Raw genomic sequence first — 25,570 nt, forward strand, 5'->3', positions numbered from 1 at the left:
CTCGAGTTTCAATCACTGCTACTAAAACTTCAGTATCTACATTAGGATTTGTTACATGCTTACGAGACACGAAATAGAAGAAAATTATCTCAACTTTCGATGAACCATCTGCAAGATCATTAGTAATTTATTGCCAACCGTATCGTCATAACATCAATTGCAATTCCATCCAGCATCTTAGCATATTAAATTACTGCATTAAGTAAAACTGTACCTAATAATACTGTGTGTTTTGTTTTTTTGTTTTAGAAATATTCTTAACACGCGCTGCAATAACTGATATTTACAACTGACTATCATGCACCGGCAGTCACTAATGGGGTATCAATCGGTATTGGGCTATTCACGGTGAAAGTGAAATATAGTAGCAAGAAATGGTGTAACAAGCTTCACGGAATGTTTGAAAGTAAATCATATTGTCACCCATTGCGTAGTCAGTCAGAGACATTGTGTCTCGATTTTGTTGTCAAACTTTTCACGGCTCGGTTGTACCAATCTAACGATAAAACCTATATGGGGAGGATTTGTGTACCTGAATAACGAGTATACGTTTGCTCTGCGTGGATGATCCATATCTTCGATTCATTTGACACTAACGTTGCAGCACATTTCGCATTTCATTGCTTACCCTATTATTTACATGTGTATTCCTCAATGCTTCTCGTGCAGACTTCGCACTTTACTTGACAGCACCACTGAAATTTACAATTACAGCGCTCCTTCACGATGATCTTTTTTGTGTTGTAACCTCTACCGCAGCAAAGTATTGAGCATCCATCTAGCCCAGACGAAGTCTTATTGCACACACGACCATGCGTTCCTAGTGCGAAACACAGAAATACCAGCGATGGTATAGTATTAGACAGTTAAGTATCCAATTTGAAGCAATGCTTGATAGCCAGAAATATAGTTCAACATATTATTAACATCAGCTTACCTTGCCACATGAGCTGTCGGTTAATGCGACACCAGTCTGGACTCTCGTCGAGATAGATAAGGTCTAAAGCAGAGGGAATTTTGTATCGTGGATCTTTTACTTGTAATCGACCTCGTTTGTTCACTTTGACCTGTGTTGCTTCGTCATACTTTTCCCTCAAAAAGTCACCTTTAAAAGGAAAAAATTGAGGTTAGACCATTAGTATCAGCTTATCTATTTGTTGCATTAAAATCAGCTTCCGTTAATTAAACTTAAAATAATTTTTAACATAAAACTCCATAGTGCTTTTTACTGTGCTGAATCGAACACACAATAGGTAGTGTGCGTTTAAATAGATTCAGAAGCAAACACCGTATACCTGCAAGGACTATCCAGAGCCCTGCAATATGGCAAGGCGTATACAAAATGGAAATAATAAAATCGTTGCACCCTATTAAAAAGAGAAGGAGAGTAACATCAATAAAACATTTAAGTAAAGCTTACCTATTTCCCTTATCGACGTTAGTTGCTGCCAACAAGTGATTAAACTGCACGAACCCGATACTCCGTGGCATTTGCAGATAATGCGCGATTTCTTAATGACGGCCTGGTCAATTGTTAACGTTGATAGTGAAAAGAAACAAACACACACACAAAATCGTCATTAATTTTTTTAAAAGTTTAAACAACAGATTGCAAATCCCTCAACGACAACGACCCGTCCCCGATAGGATAATGTTAATGGTTAAAGAAACTTGCTGTAATCCCTGGCAAATGATACCACATTTACGAGCCCGATAAAATAGTTACACCCAAATTTGTAATCATATTGCAGAGGTTCCATTCTGCTCTTGAGATTGGAAGAAATCGTATTAGGTTAGTGCTGCCCGCCCTATGGCTCGTTGAATAAGCAACGTATTCTTCGTGTCCCATACACCCCTCCGTAACCCACCAACCATGTAGCCAGCATAAAGGAAGTCCATTTGTGTTTTGCTTACCCTACGACCAGCTTCATTATTATGCAAATTCATCAGGGCTCGTGCCTTGGCCGACGCACTAAACTGTACACCGTTGAGCGTTTTCTCGGGTTTTCGGAATATCTTTTTCAATTTATCATAAATGTTGACGTTTTTCAGGTTGAATACCTCGGAGTTGGTGATTTCCTTGTTAATCCGTTCCTAATCATAATCGCAAAAAGATGAGAAGAAAAGGAAAACAAACCATGAGAAATGCATGAGATCTCTAAACACTAACACACGCCCGTCCGTGTGCCATGAGACACCGGGCTGTGTGGAATGGATGATGGTGCCATCGTCAACATGAGTCTGTAGCTAAACCTTCACCGCATCGGAGTGTGGGAAGTTAACTCTGCGTTATTGCGAGATAAGCAAACGCTCAACACCTATATGCTCTTACCTGTAGGTCGCTGATTTCCTTCGGATTAAGATTCGAGTTGGCGATCTCTTTCGCTATTTTATCCTGCAGCTTCTCTAGGTCTTCCGGCCGAAGCATCGTGTCCGTCTCGTTCAGCATTACGCCTGCTTTGGTGGTATCGTTGAGTGCGTCCAAGAGTCGTTCGATTATTTTCGGATATTTGGCCGGAATTGATACCAGGCCTCGTGTGCCCCTTTTTTTCTCCTTCTCGCGAATGTCGATGAAAGTTTGTGTAAATCTAACTCGTTGCGTAATGAGACAGAATTTGATAAAGTGAAACAGGCCCATTAGCATCCAGATACATGGACGGTTACGCGGTGGAAAGACAGTGCAGCACCCGTAGATTGATGGATGAATAGTAATTTGTAATGCTATTGTAGCTTGTAAGCAGAATAGCAAAAGAGCGCACTATTATACGGTTCAAAATATACGCGCTACTTGCTATGAAAAATGTTCACAATGTGTATCGTAGCGTAGTAGGAAAAAATGGTTAGTTTTTGTTATCGATTGAGTTGTCCAATTATGCTTAACTCGTCACACAACTCGACGATAAATACATTCCATTTTGAATCCAAGCAAGCGGCCAAGCAATCTAACTTAGGGTTGGGTTTTTTAGGCACAGTTTTATGTGATCAAATTGCGAATGAATAAAAGAAGAAAGGAACTTTACGGAATATTCTATCTAGTTATATCTGATTTAACTAACCATCAACTTTCCTCTGAAAATTGTAGCAAAATACTAGGATACTTTTTCCCCATTACACAATAATAATGTCACATAAGATTGGAAAGTTAATGTACTTTTGAACGTTGTCTTTAACAACTTAGTCCCTTAAGTAAATTCCACCAAATGTACCAATGTGCTGAACATACATACACTTCTGTGCAGTTTACCCTTTTCGCTGCAGGACTACCCCATTGAGCAGCTGCCAAAAATTGACCCTAATCGCCCACAATTAGCAGCAACTCGCTCCGATCGTTGTAAAGGGTCCTACAATCATAAAAAAAAACTACAAATACCCAGAGCGGTGTTTAGAAACACGTTTCACAAGATCAAACCTCTCGTACACTATCATTATGACAAGCATATGTAAATCCCTGCCAAAAAGATAATACAGGCATAAATGCACAGAATGCTGCTGCTGCTGTTCCCGGCGTCGAGTGTCATCGTATGTTTTTGAAATATGGTGCGTCATAAGCATAAACCAAACTGGTGTCCCTCGATCCCAGATCTTTAGCAGGCCTACTACCGACCATTAGGGTGTTACAAAATAACGACTAAACGTGCACCTCTCACATGGACACATGCTCTTACGTGCATAATAACCACTCTCGTCAAGTTCACACTGCCCCAGTGCCAAGAACAGATTCGTGCGATTTGTACTTCTTGCTTGTACTCACTTGTAACCATATTCCATATCATCGCCGCATCCGCCCCAGGTCCAGTCGTCGTTTAGCTTGGAGGGTCGACTGCTACGGGAACACCCACAGGAAGCCAGTTGGCCATCACGGCAGGCCCGTGCAATAAAACTAGACGCTGCAGCCGCGGCCATTGCATACACGAACGCCATCTCTGGGGATCCTAAATGTGGGATATTTAAAAAAAAAAAAAGTTTAGATATACAGTACAGTTTAGTTCTAGTATTTTTTTTTCATTTTTGACATTCACACTACAGTTATTAAAAGAAATTATAAAATATATAAAGACATGATGAAAATATTGGCAGCATAAAAATGTTTTCACTTCCAAAAACAACTGCATTACACCTGCATTAAGATACATATGCATATTAAGTCAATTTGATTTAAATTATAATGATAATGACTGGTAAATGAACTGGAGGAGGGCGATGCGATTCGGTGGACCGGGCAGCAGCAGCACCAGTCTTCATACAACCGGGCTGTGTGACGAATCCCGCCCGAACCGTTAAGACCCCCGTCAAGCTGCGGGTAAAACGAAGTCAAGAAATGGCAGTTCATTGCTGTGTGGCCTTCTTCAAAATGTGTGTAAACATAGATATCGTACATATTACAGCAAAAGTACGGGGGAAAAAATCAAACTGCAAGGATTCGTACATACTTACGTACGTATAAATGGTTCGCTTTGCAACTAAATTTAACACGATCTTCAGCAATATTTACGGCTACATGTTAAAGTTTATAAATACAGCATGTTTATATGCACAACCTCAACATCCATCCTTCTCATTTTGCTCCAAATTTGCTACCACGAGCGTGTTGTGCTTATCTTAGCTTTCGCTGTATTAGATTTGTCAAAACATGGAAAATAAAAAAATCCTTCGCGCTGAACCAACACCAACACCCCGGTACATGTCCAGTCAGTGCTGCTATGTTTCAAATCATACCCCACAGACAGAAGGGGGAAAAAATCGCTGGGTTCTTCCTTTCAAAAGGGGCGACCGAGCAGCTCCAAAACCCGATGGATTTTGCAAGCGAACGGAACAGTCAACTGTTATTGTTATATTTGTGAGTAAATCTTTTGTAAGCGTAATGAAGTTCATCTCATTTCATCGTAACGAACGGGAGCGGTTTTCCGGTTGGATGGCTGGGCTCCTCTTGGCGTGATATGCCATGGTTGGGATTTTCCTGCCGTTACTCTGTTTGTTTCCACTGCAGCCCCGAGCTTTCGGTGAGAACAGCGGCATTATTCTTTTGCTTTTTGCACAATGTTGTTATCCTTGTAAAAGAACGTACCACAATGTGACCAGGCAGATTTGGTGAAGCAATGTAAACGTGAGGTAGACGGATGGAGGTGCGGCGGTCTTCCAAGGAATTCATTAAATTTGCATTATTCTATGAAAAAGCAATGATGCTGCTTTATTAACCATACTTTAGGTAGGTGCGTCTCAATCGGTGTACGCTCTAACTTTATGCACATATTAAAGTAAACAAGCAAAAACAAAAGCGTATTGTGTTTTTTTGTTTTATAAAAAGCAGAAGTCAACGCATTGAAGCACATTTTTATGTTACCTTACATCACAAACATACTAAAATACATTTTCGTTCATCACAGTATCTACTTTCATCGACAGCAGTTTTTTTAATCTTTTCAACAAAGAATATAAAATTCAATGAGGCGTTGGTCTATTTACGAAATTACAAAAAGGAACCGAGTTTTATTACACCTCGAAAACCTTTTTAAACTTTCCTCTCCCCCCCCCCCCCCCCCCTCGGGGGAGTTTCTGTTGCTCGTACCTTATTAATTGAATATTATAGTATCTAACCCAGACCTCATTAAAATTTGTAATGAATCTCCAAACCAAGAACAAGTATGCGTCTAGTACAAACCCACAGAAGATTACGAAAAACATCAGCAAAACAGGTGGTTGGGTTATGCATGAGCTGCCGAAAGGCGAACTTTCTTCATCATTCCACAAGTAAATTTAAATACACAAAACCGACGGCATCTGTATCTGCCGCTGCTCTTATCTTAGCGTAGACAAGGCTAATAGGGGCGTTTCCTTTCATTCGAACGATCTGCGACGAAGATGAAATATCATCCAAAAACTCTTTGTAAAACCCGCACAATTATGAGCATCCTGCACACTGCAATATCGTTTGAATCACAACAGATACCTTCCCATCCCATTGGATTTCAATACAGTCACTGAATGACTCATGACAACGTGATTTCTTCACTAATTGACCACCTGTTGCAGTCCACTCGAACCTATATCGTACGTCTCTTTGCGTACGCATCTTACATGCGAAAAAACTGCGAAACATTGCTGGCTCTTACGCTCGAGCACTGAAGAAAATAGAAACTTTTTAAAACACATTCGTGAAACAGCTAGAAACGTAAACATGTAAAACATTTACACGAGGTTCGTTCTTAAGTAAGGTTCTTTTACATCACCACGAACGCATTCGCATAAAGAGAACAACTATTGCTAACGAGTGCCGCAGCTTAAAACGTCAAATCAGTTATGCATACACCTCTTTTTCGCAGAACCGTTTTTGTCACAAAACACCAACAATGGCTTTGGGCCGACCAGGTCCCGACGCACGACAGGCGATAGAGGTTTTCGGGCACCATCATTTTTACTGTTATCAATTGCTTACAACAACGGAGGGTGTCCTTAATTTTGCATCGCTAGTCAGTTAGCTAGAAAAACCAAGCCACATGCGTGGTCAGGGACAGGCAGCGCAAGCACTACGCATTGCATCTTTTTGGCCCCCGGTCACGCCATTTCATGCGTGGAAAATTGAACATTGGTTACGGACTTGTTGTAGAACCGAACAAAAGGGACACCGGGTGTCCCATGTTCTCATTTTCCTTGGGTAGTTTTTCTTCTGGTAATGTAGCGTAACATCCATGTAGGTTCGTCGTACGTTTAGCGGTAACTTTGGAGTTTTGTGTTTTTTTCCATGGGTGGTCGTGGCCCACCAGCATTTATTTCTTTGCCTCTCTACAAGCGTTTGGGTGTGCGAGCGAATGATTTGAATTTATATACCGTCCTATGTGCTGCCTCGGAGTACGAAGCATTAACGAACGTTTTACAGATAAATGGGTCCTGCTTTATAATAGTATTGATTCGAGATGGCAGCGAAAGCGGTATATTTGATCTACTTTGATAAAGTCCATAGTGGTAGTTTGATAAAGATAGAACTCAATGGAAAAATGCAAGAAAGAAAAGCAAGTTTCATTGAAACAATTTTTGAAGCAGGAGCGTTTTAAAATGCTTTAACACATTTGACTTTATTCGGCTCTTTGATCAAACTTTAACATTTGCTGCTACTTATATGTGACTCAATGTAGCCATAATAAAGCTCGTCGATGTTTCACAGGTAGCCAGCTGAAGTGCCTGCATTACAGCAGATAATAAAACATAGTCACTCATTCCCAGCTTCAACTGTTCTCGACAACAGTGATAACTGCTTGCGTTGCGCTTCTGAGTCAAAAGCACCGCAGATGTCGTGCAGCTGAGTACCCGTATACTGAAGCCTGGCCATCTTAAAATTGCTACATATCAGTGCCATTAACGAATTAATCGAACCAATAAATATTGGTAAGCACCCCTAATATTAGCTTTTCATCTTCAACACTTGTGATCCTCCATTTGCAATCTCTCAAACATTGCTCGGCACACCTTAGGAAACTGCGGTTTCCTTTCATTTCGTGGTGCGCCTGTGAAAACGCATTTGTTACTTCAACCGTAATCGGTTTTGTTTCAATTAGTTTCCATTTCATTGCGCTTTTGTTGCACAAGAACGAGCAGTTACTGTTATTGCGGGAGGAAAAATCGATTGCGAAGCTTAAATATTACTATTGCTTACTCACCTATATTTGATATGGGTCCAAACACGGTATCATCATTTACGATGCTGCAATTCCACCGGCGGTTCCGAAATTGATGTTTGCATTCCTTGCATTTGCGATGATACAGAGCAGGATTAGAATAAAGGACACCAGATAGCAACAAAAACGTCTAATCTACAACGTATCCAAAACACTGATGCATTTCTCGAACACATCGCTGCGTATCGTGCCTCAATCCCTCAAGCATGATACGCAAGCAGGTTCATGGATCGGCAAGGATTTCCATTCAATAGCACAGCAATAGAACATTCCTTGTCATCGGTTACACAATTCAAAAGCTCACCTGTATGGCCGCTCGCGCTCCACGACTGATTGCGGGCATAATGCTCGTGTGCTGGGCGCACAGCTTCTGTTGTCCGCCACTTAGCGCGTCGAGCGTGTAGCACAGATCCGGGTTCAGGTCCATAATGTCTTTCTCGTTGCCATCCATTGATAAAGTCCGATTACGGTAATTGTGGCTTCTATTGTTGTTCTCATCGGATCCTTCATTCGTCAGTTGCTCCGTTGTACTTGCTAACGTCTCCAAAGCACTGACCGGTGCCGCAGCCATTCGGCTCTCGTAACGTCCATCCCTGCTAATCGGCCCATGCAATCGTCCGGTAGAACCGTACATTTGTTGTTGTTGTTGTTGTTGTTGTTTGCTGCTGGAGACCTGCTGTACACCACCGTTCTCGTTGCGCCGCACTCGGGAGGACGGAGACCTCTTCCGGCTTCCGGTGGTACGTCCTGGCTTGGTGGGCCGCATGCCAGGCATCTCATGACGGGGAGCGTCAGCGCTGCTACGCTCGATATCATCCGTTTGTAGTACCGTGGCGTCATCGTTCAATATTACCGTTTTTGGCTGTTCTCTTGCCCCATTGAGTTTGGCAGGTTGCTTGCCTCCCCGGCGTTTACCATTTTTACGTTGTTTCTTTTTGCCTTCGCCTTTTGCTGCGGTCGTACGCATTGACGATGACGTTCCGTTTAGCTTCGGCCCATTCGTGTGCCACTGCTGCTCTTCGATCGCAACGGATCCCGCACTGATAGGGAATCCTTTTCCTTTATTCGTAATAGCGCTACTTTTCATACGTGGCGTGGTAAGAGCAGTTTGATTGTTTCTACCATTCATGCCACCCACCGTCTGCTCCAGTTTGGGACTAGCAGATGCCATTGATTTATGTCCAAACTTTCTTATAACATTTTTTTCCTTCGAATCGCGCATTCTAGAAAACGGTGAACCAATCTCGTCCTGGGATGTAGCCGTCATCTTAGCACTGTCGGCTACAACTCGATTGGCAGATTCGTTCGGTTGCTGCTCCTTATCGCTGACAGTTTCACTTGTTTGATCATTCTGCAAAAATACTTGTGGCACTATAGTGATTTTTTCCGTTTTGAACGCTTGCAGTCCCTCTTCCTTCTTGTCAGACATGATGTCGTGCGAGTCTGGAAATGCTTTCTTTGGCATATTGATCGAAGCGGAGATCTGGGTCCGTCCCGCCGATCGATTGTTTGGGGTAGCTGTATCCCCTTTCGTCCTTTGACCGCGATTTGACTCCGCAAAGTTTCGATACTCTTTCACATCCTTTGTGGAAGATGCTCCAGCTGCCAGCGATAAATGATGCGGTGAAACTGTTGCCGGTACGGTGGTGACCGCAGTCTGCCCAATTCGTTCGGTTCCATTCTTCTGCAGCGAGGGAAAAACTACAAATTTGCTTTGAAAGTTTTTATCGGATTGAGTCAGATTCTGTAACATCAAAATATGCCGCTTCAGATCGTCGATATTGGTAGATGAACCATGAAATACGGACGATGTTTTCTCCTTTTCACTCGTGGACGTCTTCAGCGCTAGTGGGATGATGTATTTCCGCTCCTTTTTCCCACTTCCAGCGCCTCCTCCATCGTCGTCGGAAATCATATGATCCCCAGCACCTATCACACTCGGTGTATGCTGAGGTTTGCTCCTCACCGACAGTATCGGTCGAGCGCCGTGCTCTCCTTCGTTGCCGCTGGTTTTTTCAAAGTGGTTCACAAATGAAGGGGCTACCGTGGTGAGGAACGTTATCGAAACATTGCCACTGCTGAACGCACTCTCGGCACTAAATACGGGTGGCGCAGCAGGTGGTGCGTTAGTGCCAGCAATCCCTATCCTTCCGCTCGCCCCTTTCGGTGCGAACGGATCTTTTCTGGTGTTTTTATTCTCAACATTACCATCGATCGGACGGATGAAATGATCGAGGTTATGAACGGACTTAAGCTTGTTCCGTATGTCTGTAAGGTTCAGCAACACGCTATTATTCGATAGCACCTCCTGTTCCGCTCGGAATACAATAAAAGGAGATTTGATTCCCAGGGATCTGCAAAAAGAAACACAATCAAAACGAAAACAATTCAATTCAATAATTTTCAATAATGCATGTGTAGATGCGAATCGTTCGATTTGGAACAATAATACGGTAATACTAGCTACTATAAACATAAAATTATTCAGATTAGATTTTACATTTCAACTTTCTTCATTTCATAAACCATATTTATGGTAGAACATATTTTATTTCGGCTTTTCATTCGAGTTGTGTCTAAAAGTTATTGACTGAATACGGTGTGCAAGATAAATTTGACACTTGCCCATTTCGTTTATAGTTTTTGATTGAGTTATCGTATCAAAACCAACGATACGTCATTCGAAAGCCACAAGTGTTTAAAAACAGTGGAAAAATGTCGTGTGAACTTAATAGGTGGAACCCGCCGAAACTATGGAAACGAATAACGTGTTTCATGATGATCCGCGCCGGACACACAAACCGGGACATCAACACTGAGACGTAGTGTGCCTTAAACACGGTGAAGGATGTTCGCAAGCAGGTTGAAACCTGCAACGGAGATTTTGAGGCTGTAGATGCAACGGAAGAATCATACCAGGCAGTAGGATTGCTTACGGAACGACGAGTTCTTCGACATTTCTTCGAGCAGGGCAGTTGCTGGACACGGTCGTCAAGCCCTGGATAACCAAATTGGCCATTCGTAAGGCGTATATGTGGCAACAAGATTCGGCACCTTCACGGAATTTGCACGACTTTACCACCCCCAATATTTGGCCTCCGAGTGGGGGGCATGGTTGAAAGGAACACCAATCGAATGTCCTACAACACAAAAGCAGAATTAGTGCAAAAATTAAGACCGTTTTTGTGGCCCTACCCAGTGCTATGATAGTCCGGGCTTGCTCCAGGTTCCGGACGGGGATACAGGCGGTCATCAATGCCGAGGGAGGTTACTTTGAGCAATTTGTGCAGCCAAAATGATAAGCTAAACTTTGTAGAAAACATTTTTCTCTTATTTGCTTCATTGAAACAAAAAAAAAAAACAATTCCCACAGGAACTGTCAAATTTATCGTGCACACCGTGTATGTTCCAACACCTTGTAAGGAACTTATTATTCCGCTAAAGAAATTTTATGCTCAAATAATGCAACAATTTATGAGTTTTCCAAAAAAATAGATCATGTATCGTTTCAAAAAAGAAAACATTGCGTGCGTCGTATATGTCGCTCGAAATAATTGCATCTCCTAGCAATTAAAATGATGAAGCACACGCAACATAATAAAAATTATCATTTTCGTTAACCCGTTTTGTTATTTTGGCAGGACAACTTCACGTAGATGCTTTTATGTCGCCTTATGCATTGCTGCGATAGCATTGATTGATGATTACATTATTCAGTCATCTGCGTTTGACGACAGACAATAGATTCTAACGTTCTTGTCACTATAGTGATGTTTTTTTTTAAATGTTTCCTTAAGTGCGCATATATATAAATATATACGTATATATATACATAAAAGTCCTTTCCCCCAATCGCGCGTAGGGATTCATCAACCCGTTGCAGTACGCATTGTATCACGATTTGCCATATAAACTTACGGAAGCGCTTGAGAGAAGGCAGTCGACCCGTAAAAAGGTTTTTTTCAAGCCAAGCGGGTTTAAATCCACCCGGAATATCGTCATCTCGCCAGCTGTTACCAGGGTTGCTTTCAGAAGCCTTTTGTCTGTATCAAGGCAAAGAAAGCGGATTACCGATATCATATTGCCGAGTGAAACTGATGGCTGCAACGAGCCGCTCGTTCCTCCCGGTTCCGAAATATTACTACGCTTTGGCACAGGCTCTCAACTAGGGGAAGAAGTCAACAATGTAAGGATTGAACGTGGCTGCACACCCAACAGAAACGATTATTACCGTGGCACGTTTGGTTGGAGGTAAACTAATCCTAAATAGCAGATAATTATTGGCGTTATTTAATTTGATTTGATTTGATTTTTTGGTTTCGAAAGTTTTTGCAAATTTCATAATTAAAAAACTATGCAAACGAGAAGTTGCCCAAACATTAAATGCTGCTTTTAAATAATTGTTGTGAATGAAAGTAGCTAGCAAGCCAAAAGTTAGTAAATATATTCAATCGTCTTGATTTAATAAAGTGTCTTAACGGGCAGAGATACGTTTCATTGTGTCGTCTTTTGCATCAAGCTAACGCTTGGTCACACGGTGAAGAAAATTAACTTCATTTGTCGCATGTGTAGCAATGCTTACACCCAATTTATATCACTTTCTTCGTTCATTTCACTGTTGCGCTTAAAGACAGAGAAGAAGATCAGGAAGCAGCGCCAACACCTCTGCACTTTCTCGGTAAACTAAATCCACCGTACAATAATCACGACATAGAAAACGCATGTGTAATCGTCTTGAGAGCCATGGTTAGCGTTCATGATTCTCAAAATTTTACAAATCGTCTTTAGATGAGCCTAAAGTGGCTATTATACTACTACGGTAGGACACAATGCAGCCAACGGTCAGGTCTGCAAATTATAACGCTTATCAAACGACTGCATCCAAGTAAGATCATCAAGATAGACAATGAACATTTCACAACGGATAACGCAAAATGAGTATATAAAAATTTCGTATGAAATTGTTTTAATCCTCAGCATCATGATCACCGTTGTCACGTACACGATCTGTGCGTGCATTTAAGTACACAAGTTCGACCAACATAAAATTTTAAACCTTTTAAAAAAAGGTTGCAGAACGTTTTTTTTTTTTTAATTTTGAATTGATAACGTCATTTATCAGTGAAGAATGAATACTAACTATCGTTCAAGACACAAAGGAAAATTTAGTATTGTTCTACATTTAAAACATGAGGAGATCCTTTCATTTCAAATATTAATATTACATCATTGCCACTAAAGCGGACTTTGCTCGACGACGAAATTTACACGAGCCGTTTAACTTACATCCATGTCGGAATTCCTTGTCCTAGCGCGACTCCCAATGCGCTGCTGCTACTGCCACTGCTTGTACCGAAGATCAATGTAGCAATCCACATTAAAATAATCCATCCTCGGTTCAGCTTGATGGCAGTGGCCATCATCGTCGATTTTTTCGGAGAGGTTTTTCCAGCCGTAGCCATTTTGCCTTGCATAGATGTATTTACCACTAGTTTCTTGATCACACTAAAGCCATTTGCGTAGTTGCTACGAATACACTTACACGGCACAGTTTTAATGCGTTAAATAAACAAACAACTCTATTTTGTTTTTCTTGATATTTCACTTTCCAGGCACGTCTCTGAGCACAAATACGAGGCCCAAGCTGCTGGGATCACACCGAACTATTTATCGCGCGTTGTTTTGATTCAGTACAGTAGTGATATTGGCATCGTTGTTTTAGATACTAACACTTTTCTCCCTCGAGAGTGCGAAAGATGCAAATATCATTTCCGATGGTTGTGCAAAGGAACAAGGGCTTTAGTTGATACGGATGTAATATAATATCCACGGACGATGGTGATCTTCGCTTTGCACACATTGTTGAGAACTTTCACCATTTATCTACAATACACATAACACCGTGCTACCAACTTTACACAAAATTATTTCGATTTTCTGTTCACCCATCTATTTACGTTGCTTAGCTGGTCCTGATGTCTTTGGTACATGGGTTTAAGTCATGTCGAATTATCCATAGGATGCACTGCACTGTTCACGCTATATATTTTGATCGGTACGAATGTGTATGCTGATCCGTATTCGTTGCTTGAAACTGTGCACCTACATTTGTGCCACCGTCACATTAAACGAGAACAACAATAACCGCACAGTGCTTATGGAATTATGTCGTTTGAAGCGCTGCGTAATGCTATCGCGCCTCGAGTGCTACAAAGGTGTAGGTTTCACTTCATAGGTACCTCATGCCTTTTGTAGCATTACAGCTTTTTTGTTTTGTTTCGTTGTCGGATTTGAGCAACACGATCGTAGTGGTTTCTTCAACGATGATCTGGATGAAGGTTTGCGGAATTATATTTGCTGGCTGGCTGGCTGGCTGGCAGGCAAAAAATACATTATTTCATGCTTTCATACCGTTCACTTTTATCCGTTTCCGTGACAACCAGTCAGCTACCTCAGAATGGCACTGCATTTATTTCACTTCTTCTTTGCACGAGTTCAAGCCCGAGCGCGTTAGCACAAAGGTGAAGCGTGTCAACTGTTTCGGACTGGCTGCCGCAAAAGTAACACCGTCTGAACCGTCGTTTGGGACCGTCCTGTGGAGCACTATAGCGCGTCATCGCCACATTCCTCCAATACGCGTTTAATTAATTTCTTTGTTATTTAGCTCTTGCCCGAAGCCCGACGGACGAACCGATCTAGTGTGAAGAGTCCAAGACTTCCTGTTTACAACTCAGCACGGAACACAGCAGCGCCAGCAGATCTCAACATGACTGAATTTACTACTCTGAGCGAGCACAGCATCTCGAGCTGACTATGCAGTTCCAGCAACATAAAACATTCATTCCATTCCATGGAAGAGAGCAAAACTCTCCCAACATGTACCTACACGCTCTTGCGGTATGTACGGTGTTGCTGCTCTCTCTACCAGACCTAAGGCGAGACCGATGCGTGCAGACATCCCTTTCTAAGCAGGGCACGTCAGCTCAGTTGAATTTAACATTTTTACTGATAATATGTACAGGAGCATAATTTATTTTGTGATAAAGAGTGAAAAGTTTTATAGCTTCTTGGAAGCATCCAAGTGCGTATAGAAAGCATCAAGAGGTTGTGATTTTATCTTGAAGATATTAAAGGCCATCCATAAAACGATAAGTTTAAGAAACATGATAAATTTGTTTGAGCGATAAAAACCCTTAGCAACATTGCAAACACCAAAGCAAAAACTCATAAGACAGTTTTACAGGTCGTGTGACGATCTCGGTTCGGGATGTTGCATTCCGGTTTGCTTGCACGCCATCAAACAAAAAAATGTTGCATATCCAATGTTGATGCCAGTGGGCGGAGTTATGCTCTCACTGTTCTGCTGCCAAAATTTAATCAGAGAGATTACATGTTTGCAGGGGTTTTCAACAGCATCTTTTGCTTTGATTTCTATTTGATTTTTAATTACATACTTTACACAACTGTTCTTTTACTCACGTTTCTAGCTTACCTAATGCATTTCACCGCTCTAAATGGTCCGGTGACAGTAAAAGTTATATTTGCATTTTACTTGCTCAAATTGTGTTTAAACAATAAATATGCTACAAAGCAGTAGTTAGATCCCCTGCAGCAATGGCAATGAATTTTCCTTTCTTTTTTTTCTAAGTAATTGAGTAACTCGATCGTAAGTGAATGAATCTCTTTCTCAAGCCAAGTTATTGAGCCATTTCTTGATTATTGGCCGACGACAATTAATCCGGTAATATATACACACACACACCATTTGTCGATAGCAGTTCAAAGTCAAGTTCGGAATAGTTTTAAACATTACTACCCCGGAAAAGTTATAAATATTGCAGTCCTAACGTGCCTTTCATTACATGGATAGGATTACGTGCGTTTGAATGTGCACAATGCTATCACGCTTTCTGCTACCTTTCATCAAAAAATCATTTCGTTTATATTGGTATGGAGTACTCATAGCCCGTTGCCGAACTTGTCGCACCGCACTGGACAGACGTCGATAAAGACCAAACAGAATAAATAAACAGGAAAGCTGCATCAAAGCTATAATGTGCATTTGCAGCCGCATAGTGTGTAGCGGCATTTCTTCTTTGAACTTATCTCTGTGTGTCCATGTGCCCTTCGCTACGCATACCTAGGCATGGTACGCTGCAATAGAGAGAGAGCCAGCATCACCTAAGCCGGGACAGGTCAACGAGTGGTCTACGCTGAAGCATACTCTCATGAGCATAAAATCAAATAGCGTCCAACCTTATAGGCCTTTCACCCCATCATCTCTGTTCTTTCTATCTTCCCTCCATTAGCGGGTTCTGCGTGCATTTACCAGTTTTTCCATCGTTTTGCTTTGTATCGTACCGCCGTGCTGCTGCACGTCGTACGCATTATGCGCCGTACTTGTAATGTTATTGATAACGATTTAATTGCTTTACTATCATGACTAAACGGGAGGTTTTTAGAATATCGTTGAAGTTTGGCAATGCTTAACGCATTGTATACTAGTTACACATTGTCAATAAGAATCGTGAAAAAAAAACCACTTGTATTTCCTTCGCTTGCTGCTACCGTGCGCGATCACATTCAGTTATGCTGACGAAGGCATTTGGTTTCAATACTTCCTTCTCATGCTTTGTTTTCTTTTTTTTTCTATTCTGTTTTATCCCATTTTTTTTTTTTTTTTGCTTAGTCTGAGTATTTCACTCTCCTTTTGGTGTCGATCTTCTTCATCTTGGCTCTGATCATCGCTGTCGGTAAAGAATAAAGTTAAAGCGATGACCATCAAACACAAACGAGCAGCACACGTACGATTCAAAGTACAAAACGGTACGAAGAAGCTGAAATAAACGAAACAGGTTCGCCTCTCTGGAGCCCGCGGAAATATCCGAGCAAGGAAAAGTCGGCAAAGTGGAAGGAACAAAATGTGGACTTCTCTGCTGCTGCTGGCTGGCTGGCTGGCTGGCTGCGGCTGGGCGGTCGGTGTAAGCCAGTTGGCTGAACAAGAAACAGACATCCTCTTTCTAACATATACATGCACAACTGGTATGGGCTGAAGAAAGCATAGCCGGCAAGGAAGGCAATAATAGCCAATGCTACAATAGAGTAGAAAGCCAAATTCTCGAATGTCTAATGCTGAAAATAATGGGTATCATAATAAAGATTCTCTGCCACGCCACATATTGCTCCTCAACAGGCATCAGGAGCAGGTATTATATTGATGCTCATCAAAGCACATGACTCAACCGTGCCGAGATGAGAGAGAGAAACAGAGTAGTTTGTCGGCATCATTGGCGGCAAACACCGCCAATGAAGAACGAAAAAAAAAAACTCGTCAGACCTGTAAACACATTACCGTAAAAATGATTAATGAACTACCAATCTGATGGTAACTAAGAAAGTAACCCCACTACGCCACGTACACATAAACAGAGCGAGATTGTATTTGTTATCAGAATTCGTTTTTTTTTTCAAAATTTTAATTAGCTTTACAACGCGGGAATAAAAGACATTTATGCACATGCCCAATCTAAGAAGCAAAATTATAACTATAATAATTCGCCTGGTATAGGGACAATGGTGATGTGATGTGAAAGAAATGTTGAATTTGTTATCATGTTACGCAAATATGTAAAGCAATAACATTCGGATATGCATTCGAATAAATTAAATGTATTGATGCTCTTGTAAACACGTGAATGTAGAGACTCAAAGCCTTTATAGAATAAATAATCAAACCAAAAATGATACTCTTGAAAAGAACAGTCTGTTGATGTTACCTTTATTAATGTAAAATATTGCAACCGGTATGGACATTTTTTACGACCAACCAAATATTTACATGTTTCATTAAATTATACAAAAAATCAAATATTTAAAACTAACATAAAGATTTCAGTTTTGTTTATTTCGGTACTCCGGGTCGCCTCGGTGGTATAGGCAACATTGGCGCAGGTCTTCAAACGGCAGGACCGGGGTTCAAATTCCTTCCAGACCGTCTCCCCGTAGTGAGGACTGACTAACCTCACTACGTGGTATTCCTCAGTCAAGCAACCAACACACCAATATTTTTTCCCTATTTAAAAAAAATCATTTTGAGTGAGTTCATTAAAATTTGTTGTTCATTAAAATCGTATTTAATGAACAGCTAGCTACGCATAAAAATTGATTTTTCTTAGAAACATTCTAACTCGCAAAACTTTGCAAAACAGTGAAAAGGGATGTTGTTTTAGAAAAAAATTGCAATATTTTAAATGTATTCATTACAAGAATCATCAGTCATAATACTAATCTGTGGTATGCGCTCCAACATTTTACCCGAATCGAAATGACCAACTAGCTCAGACTGCTGTTATTCATGACAAAAATAAGATTTAGGTTAAAAACAAGTTTTAACCGTTCTACGCAGAAAGGTGGACGATCCCTTTGTGAGAGAATTGATTACCCCGATACAAGTTGTACGACCATCTTGTACACAACTTTCGAAAGCACACCAAAAAGTTATTTGCTATTTTCCGACACTCAATGTGCAGGGTTACTTCCGAATGATTGCAAAAACCAATCTTACAATGGAGTATACATACGTAAGAACAATTAAATCAATACATTATTGACAGTTTTACATGGTTTAACGTCTTTGTTTGGATTAGCTGCCCCCATTTTTTGACTTACCACCTGTTTTTGACGGTCAAAAACCGAATGTTTTTGACTCGCTGCCTTCGGTTTTGAATTTGTCGCATTTTGATTGGGAGCATTGATTTTCATCCGCCCTGTTTATGACAGCTTGTGGGGCCGCATGGTTATAACCTCCTTTATGAAAGATTGCTTTGGACTGAGCATTGTTGTATATATTTTTAAAAATTTGATGCTAACTTATAAAACATGCATTGGGTAGTGTGGTACGAAAATCATGTGAATTGAATTTAAGTAACAGATTTCTCGAAATGGACATACACGTATATTGTAGCAAATCCATAGAGATAAAATTTTCTGTATGGGATTGATCCTCGGTTAAACATACGGCCTTACAAGCTCTCCAAAATCGAGCGGATGAAAATCAATGGTCCCAATCAAAAATTCGATGCTTGCATTCGAAAATATACGCGGCCAGTCCAAAACTGAATGCGACAAGTCAAAACCCGAGAGTGTCTAGTTAAACCCCGATTGCGGCAAGTAAAAAAATGTGGACAACCAGCCCAAACTAAAATGTTGAGCCCTGTAATTTGTACATGAATGTTGGGCTAAAGAGTAGTAAGGCTCTCAAGTTGTACGGGATTCATCTCATGCAAGCTTGTGTGAAAAATCACGGTAGATTATGACCATTATGCGTAGGACATAAAAATATTATTTAATTTAATCATTACTAAAACTAGGAAAGTTATTTGAAACTATTGTTTCGTGCCGCAAAAGCTAGCTTATGTATAAGACTAATTTATAAAAACATTTCACTAACTTATTTCATCATTTAAACGAGACAGTTCATACTTTAATTGAAATAATTCTATAGTGAGCCATATTTTTTTATTTAAATGGCTCAATATACGGAAAAAATAATACTGAAACATGATTTGACTAGAAAATTGAATGAATTACTAAAACTTCATTAAAACTAGTAAAAAAAAGGTTTTTTTCGATTTTATAAACCAATAGTTTTAATATTTTCAATATGTCTTACTCAGCCATGTTCACAAATGACTGTGGAAGTTACATTTGAGTTTGCTGCGTGCAACTTGAGGGCCTATATTACTCTTTAGCCGAATGTTGAATGCTATAATGCTATATAACTCCTGAAAGACTAAAACATGAATGTTTGTAATTTTGGATGTGATCAATGGAGTATAAATGTTGCGGGCTAGGGGAAATTTCAAAATCAAATCATCAAAAAATCAAAATATCAGGTTCTCATGAGTTCCTGTAAAAAATTTCATCATTTACAAATCTAACGATCACAATCATTTATACAACTAACGATCTAGCCGTCGCCTGGAAACACGTTGTTCCGATCATTCTGGTGGACGCAATAATGGCATCACAATATTTCAACCGTTGCCATTCCCAAGTACAGTCCGTAGGAGTCTGGTGAGTATTATTTGCTGCATTTTAGCGAGAGCACCCTACAACTCGTAACGCTCGTTATTGTACTAGCTTCTCCATTGTGCTCACAAACATACGGATGACTTATACTAATACGCGAACTTTGAATTTTTTTATGAATAATTTCGTGCATCCCTGCAGTTGAAAGTTTCACATTTTTAAACGAATCTGTTTTGAGTAATAATGACACATTTATTATTTTTACTGATTGTAAAAAATAACACCATAAAACAAATGTTTGCTGGTTTGCAATAATTAATAAATAACTTTTACAAACTAACCGAGTATGCCCGGGATAAAGCAAAGAATAAGGAGGAAATGCCATATCAATATAATTGTATTTTTTTTTCAACACAAGTGGTGTTGACAATACGGCACTGGACCGTCATATTCAATTGTAAATAAATAAATAAATAAAACTTTTACAAACACAGATTTTATGTTTACAGTTTAAATACATTTAACGCTTAGAAAAGGGAGCTGAAGGCAGCTAAAATTTTTCTCGAATAATACTCAGAGCATGTCATATTTCATAAAGGAAAAAATTAATGAAAAAATGTAAACTTTACTGATGTTAGCAAATTTAAATCTAAAAAGAAGCAGGATTATGAACGTTAACATACAGTTAACATACATCTTAAGAGATTTGTAAGATTTGGCGTAGTTTATGTTAATTTTGCGTTAAACTATTCAATCTCGTATAATATATCCATTCCAGTTATTTATATCTATATCTACGTTCTAAAGTCATAAGTCATAAGTCAAAGCCAAAGTTTTAAAACAGAATACTAACAATTTTGAGCAAAATCTAGTCAGAAACAAAAATAACTCGTACAATTTTTCATGTACTTCCTTGGTCCCGTGTAGCGTTATATTCCTTTTATCGCGCTAGGTGCCTTCTACTCGGACTGGGATCCTTCCAATACAGACGAATTACGGACCAGTGTATTTTCTTACATAAGCTATCAACCTTATTAATTGACGCCCCGTACAACTTTCAGGCTCCTAGTAGGTACTTCTATTCAATGTCGAGTTTAGTTTAACAAAATTCGGGTTTTAAATTTTACGAGCACCTTTTATGAGAACCTTAAGGGCCTTAAAATTTCAGACTGTTGAAATTAATTTTGAACTTTAAAAAAATCATCATGTTAAAAAACGAGCGGCTTCTTTTGCCTTCTCAGTGTACTGAGCTTTTTCTTTATTACCAAGCTCTTGAGATACAATAGAGAGAGAGAGAGACAAAAAATTAGTCCGCTGTTCGCGCGCGCTTATATTAATTTTCCGATCTTTATCCGCTCGTTATAAGTTTTCGAATGAATCGATCGTTCCCTAGCTGATCCCGGGGCAGGCTCGTCCTCCCTTTTCTGATCCTTCTTATCTCTTCTATTCTTCTTCGCACCTCCTAACTGACAGGGCGTTGAGAACCTTATAAAGTTTCCAACACACCAATTTGCAATTTCAGAAAACCACAAACCACAAACTGGAGTTTTGATTTTGGAATCGCTTGTGGATCACGGCCTTTAAAACCTTCGTGCTCAAACGTTCAACAAAAACTCTCTAAATCGAGAAATCGATGTTATGATTGTCAAATTAGCTTCTTTCTAAGGCCACAGGCCACGAAAGATTTCAATATCAAAATTTAACATGAGTGCTGGTTGAGTGCTTGAAACATTTTCTTGCTTTGCGTTCACCTGGACAATCTACTTATACCTTATGCCTATTAAATTGAGATTTTTTTACAGTTCCACATAGATTTAAACAGTTTGAAATCACTCGTCGAATTACACGCGATATTTTATAATCAAAATTTTAGGTTCTTGTGAGCGTTTATGAACTTTTTTTCACTTTAAAAAACTTTTTGGAAACCATACTCACACACAAGCTACCTAAACGGGGCAACCGGAAAAAAGATTAAATCACAAATTAGAAATTCTTTACAGTTTCACATCGACTTCAACAGATTGAAGTTACCCGTGGTCCGTAGCCTTGAGACTACATTTGCCTCTACCCGAGAGTGATTCATTTTCAGAAAAATAAACGTATCATTATTTGACAGATGGCTATTTGACTATTGTCACAGATTGGTGTTTGGGTCAACAGTGTCAAGATTTTCGAGGCTGCTTGGGTTTTCGAATCTGACCACGGATAATCGGAGCGGTTCAACTACCATGAACCATACGAATGAACAGAATGATTCGAAGGCAAAGGAAAAAAAATTTAAATGAAAAACAGTGGGTAAAACTAGGAAAATAGATGGCAAATCATAATTCACACAAAACTTTTCATAGACTGCATTCGTTACAGAGACGAATGAATCCGGACATTTAAAAAAATCAAAAATAAATAAAAAAAACATTTATTAAAATGAACCACTAACAAGGAGAGCGCCAGAGCTCCAAACTAAAAACACTGTTTTTATGATTAATTATTTGTACCATGTTGCTATCATTTTCCCACAGTGCAATGCATCAGTCAGGTGCATTAATAGCTATACATAAACACAAACACATACACAGGCAGAGCCAGTAGTTATTTTGTTCATTCAAGTTCGGCCTTCATTCATTCCCATTTTCATTTTTCATTCATTTTTTGTGCCGAGCGGACGTGCGAAGCGTGGTACTCCGATAAATCTGTTAGTTTGAACACTTGCGTCCGTACTGTTTACGTACTGCCCGATGTCTCGGTTGAGACTGACATATTCTTTACGGCGTTCGTAAAGTAGAATCATCGAATCTGAGTACAGTACGTAATCTGCATGTTTTAAGCTGCACCGTCTGAAATCGTGAAATATTGTTACAATTCAAAATCATTACGCACGTTTGCAACGCATGGATAGATGCGTTGTGTTGGTGTCTGATTACGTACCAGGTGGTACCATACTATTGTTGTTAAAATAAGCCCAGAAAGTGCGCAACTCAGTGCTAAACATCGACCATTGGTGCTCGCAGCGACTTAATTGTATACCGCTTATTTGGCAATCTAATCTGTGCGCTATTGTGTGTATACTACTATCGTGCGTGTTTGTGTGCGTGCGTGCGTGTGAGACCACGTGTGCGTGTGTGCGGTTTTGACGTGCTTACGGCAACAATTACGTCGGGTCCGCGTGGGATCGCTAGTTATTGTACAGTAGAGTGTCTTACCTGGCGTTGTGAAAAATAGAGGAAACGGCAATGCCAACAAGTCCGGTCTTGTTGGCCGCTGAGATCAGCAAAGACAGACTGTGGTGAGAATCGAGCGCCACAGTACACGCACATTAGCTATTCGTAGTGACAGAGTGAAAACTGACGACACAGCTTGATCTGCGTAACTTTGGATGTGTTATAAACTTTACCGTGCCGTGGTGCATTGAGTGAAACGTGTCGACGAATCGTATTCTGTACTTGGAAACAAGCTCTTTACAAAAAGTGAAAAAAAAAACCGGCGTGCTTGTGGTGATTGAGCCGCCCTACAATAATCAAAAGTGTCAATGGAGGAAGCTAGCTTTATGCTGACCGAAATTCCGGGCGGTTTCATATCGCACCGGCCACACACGATTGCCGGTGGACATCATCATAGGTTTGCACCCTATCCAGTGGTTTTGCACCAGCCACATCTGCAACAGACGTCCGCCTCACCCGCTATATACACCATTCCATCGCATCATTTGTCGCATCATCATGTCCATTCTCATCACGCACATCCCGGACATCATCTGGCTCATCATCATCACCATGGGTCGGTCCGTTCAGCGAATCGCCCAAAAAGTCCGATCACCCCGCCGTCACAAGCCATCGAGGAGGAAGGCACACACATCGGACACCTGTACCCTGAAATATTGGCAATGATCTTTGCCAAGCTAAGCGTCAAGGATCGTGGGCGTGCCGCTCAGGTATGCACCGTCTGGCGGGATGCTGCATACGCGAAAAGTTGCTGGCGAGGCGTCGAAGCTAGTCTGCATCTCCGGCGACCCTCACCAACACTTTTTGGCTCGTTGGTCAAACGAGGCATCAAGCGCGTTCAGGTATTATCGGTACGGCGCGCACTAAAGGACATCGTAACCGGTGTACCCAACCTGGAGTCGCTTAATCTGAGTGGCTGTTATAATATCACGGACATGGCTATTGGGCACGCGTTTGCGGCAGACTTTCCTAATCTGAAGGTGCTCAATCTGTCTCTCTGCAAGCAAGTGACCGATTCGAGCCTTGGACGCATTACGCAGCATTTGAAGAATATTGAAGTCCTAGAGCTCGGTGGCTGCAGCAACATCACCAACACGGGCTTGCTGCTTATTTCGTGGGGCCTGAAGAAGCTACGACGTCTCAATTTACGTTCCTGTTGGCACATTTCTGACCACGGTATTGGCCATCTGGCTGGGCTGAGCAAAGAAACGGCGGACGGCACTCCGGCCCTTGAGTACCTGGGGCTGCAGGACTGTCAGCGTCTATCAGACGAAGCTCTGCGCCACATCGCCCAAGGTCTCACTTCGCTCCGGTCAATCAATCTAAGCTTCTGCGTGTCCGTCACTGACAGTGGGTTGAAGCATTTGGCGCGTATGTCGCGCCTGGAAGAGCTGAATTTGCGCGCCTGTGATAACATATCGGACATCGGTATGGCGTACCTGACGGAAGGCTGCAGCACGATCTCAACATTGGATGTTAGCTTCTGTGATAAGGTGGCCGACCAGGCCATGGTGCACATCTCGCAAGGACTATTCCAGCTGCGCTCTCTAAGCCTCAGTGCGTGTCAAATCACGGACGAGGGGCTTTCCCGCATTGCCAAATCGCTACACGATCTGGAGACGCTCAACATTGGCCAGTGTAGCCGTATCACCGATCGTGGGTTAGAAATCGTAGCAGCAGAACTGGTCAACTTACGTGCCATCGATCTTTACGGCTGCACCCGGTTAACGCCTGATGCGCTGCAAAAGATTAATCAATTGCCGCGACTGTCGAAGGTTAATCTCGGTCTTTGGCATGTCCGGTGATGTGCTCTAGAACACTATTAAGAATTACCGTGCAGCATCATGCAGCAAGCCCATCGTTCGCGTACAGTATAGTATAGTTTAGTATAGCAAAACAACACACTGTCAAAAAGATGGACAAAAAGACGCCGAACGGAAGAGATTGTTTTATGTTGATTGTATGTTGCGTTACGATTTGATTAGATTATTAGATTATTTCCGTTAAAAATGCGTTTGAAATAGTTTTTTTTTTTTACTCTCACTGTACATTTGTTTTACACAAAACGACGTTATTTTGAAGGGTTATTTTCAATTTATCAAAAAAAAAAAAAAAAAAACACGGCAAAGATTAAGCATATGATCCTTTATTCCAAAGTACATGTGCCAGGCGTGCGGGAGCAAAAGAAAAGGCTATTGTGATCGGAGGTAAGGTTTAATGTGACTGAAGATTTTACTTGTCCCAAAAACACGTCCACTCTTCATCTGTCTCCCGCAGACGAAGCGTAATTCTGTGAGATGTGTTACGTTAATGGCTTTAATTGTACAATACGACTATTATGATAAGTTACTCGAATTAACACACGATGTACCAAAGGGGAAAGAAGAAGAGACTTTCCTCTCTCTCTCTCTCTCTCTCTCTCTCTCTCTCTCTCTCTCTTCTTCTTCGTTATTGTTCTGCACGTGCTCCGCTGCCATCAAAAGGCTTGCCGAAAGGCAGAGAACTTGTGATCGGTTAAGTATAACCCACAAACAGGCAACACTTAAAGATACTAGATCAAACACTTTCCAATTAAAAGGAAGTTGTTCTGCAGATTAGCCGGTTCCGTTGTCAGGGTGTGACATGTCGAAACTCATAGGGTTATATTGTTGT

At 40.9% G+C, this 25,570-nt stretch overlaps 2 protein-coding genes across 2 annotated transcripts; one reads left to right on the forward strand and one right to left on the reverse strand.

Moving 5' to 3' along the window:
• Positions 1–623: 623 nt before the first annotated feature.
• LOC126560684 (protein Wnt-5) lies at positions 624–13,914 on the reverse strand. The gene is made up of 10 exons (XM_050216641.1): positions 13,910–13,914; positions 12,957–13,196; positions 7,975–10,024; positions 7,653–7,737; positions 3,752–3,932; positions 2,333–2,588; positions 1,915–2,094; positions 1,421–1,523; positions 938–1,105; positions 624–820 (listed from the first exon to the last, which is right to left on the reverse strand). The coding sequence occupies exons 1-10, from the start codon at positions 13,912–13,914 to the stop codon at positions 633–635; spliced, it is 3,456 nt and encodes a 1,151-aa protein (XP_050072598.1). The 3' UTR covers positions 624–632.
• A 9,287-nt stretch (positions 13,915–23,201) lies between these two features.
• Positions 23,202–24,734, forward strand: LOC126564569 (F-box/LRR-repeat protein 14). The gene has a single exon (XM_050221645.1). The coding sequence runs from the start codon at positions 23,227–23,229 to the stop codon at positions 24,721–24,723; it is 1,497 nt and encodes a 498-aa protein (XP_050077602.1). The 5' UTR covers positions 23,202–23,226; the 3' UTR covers positions 24,724–24,734.
• The last annotated feature ends 836 nt before the right edge of the window (positions 24,735–25,570 follow it).

The sequence above is a fragment of the Anopheles maculipalpis genome, chromosome 3RL (assembly GCF_943734695.1).
Source record: "Anopheles maculipalpis chromosome 3RL, idAnoMacuDA_375_x, whole genome shotgun sequence".
NCBI classification, from domain to species: domain Eukaryota; kingdom Metazoa; phylum Arthropoda; class Insecta; order Diptera; family Culicidae; genus Anopheles; species Anopheles maculipalpis.

Coding starts and splice junctions, on each gene's coding strand:
- LOC126560684 (XM_050216641.1), bottom strand. Junction 3,933..7,652: donor TGGACCCATATCAAATATAG/GTGAGTAAGCAA, acceptor TCCCACATTTAG/GATCCCCAGAGATGGCGTTC. Junction 821..937: donor CCGACAGCTCATGTGGCAAG/GTAAGCTGATGT, acceptor GTTTCGCACTAG/GAACGCATGGTCGTGTGTGC.
- LOC126564569 (XM_050221645.1), top strand. CDS start 23,227: ATGGAGGAAGCTAGCTTTATGCTGACCGAAATTCCGGGCGGTTTCATA.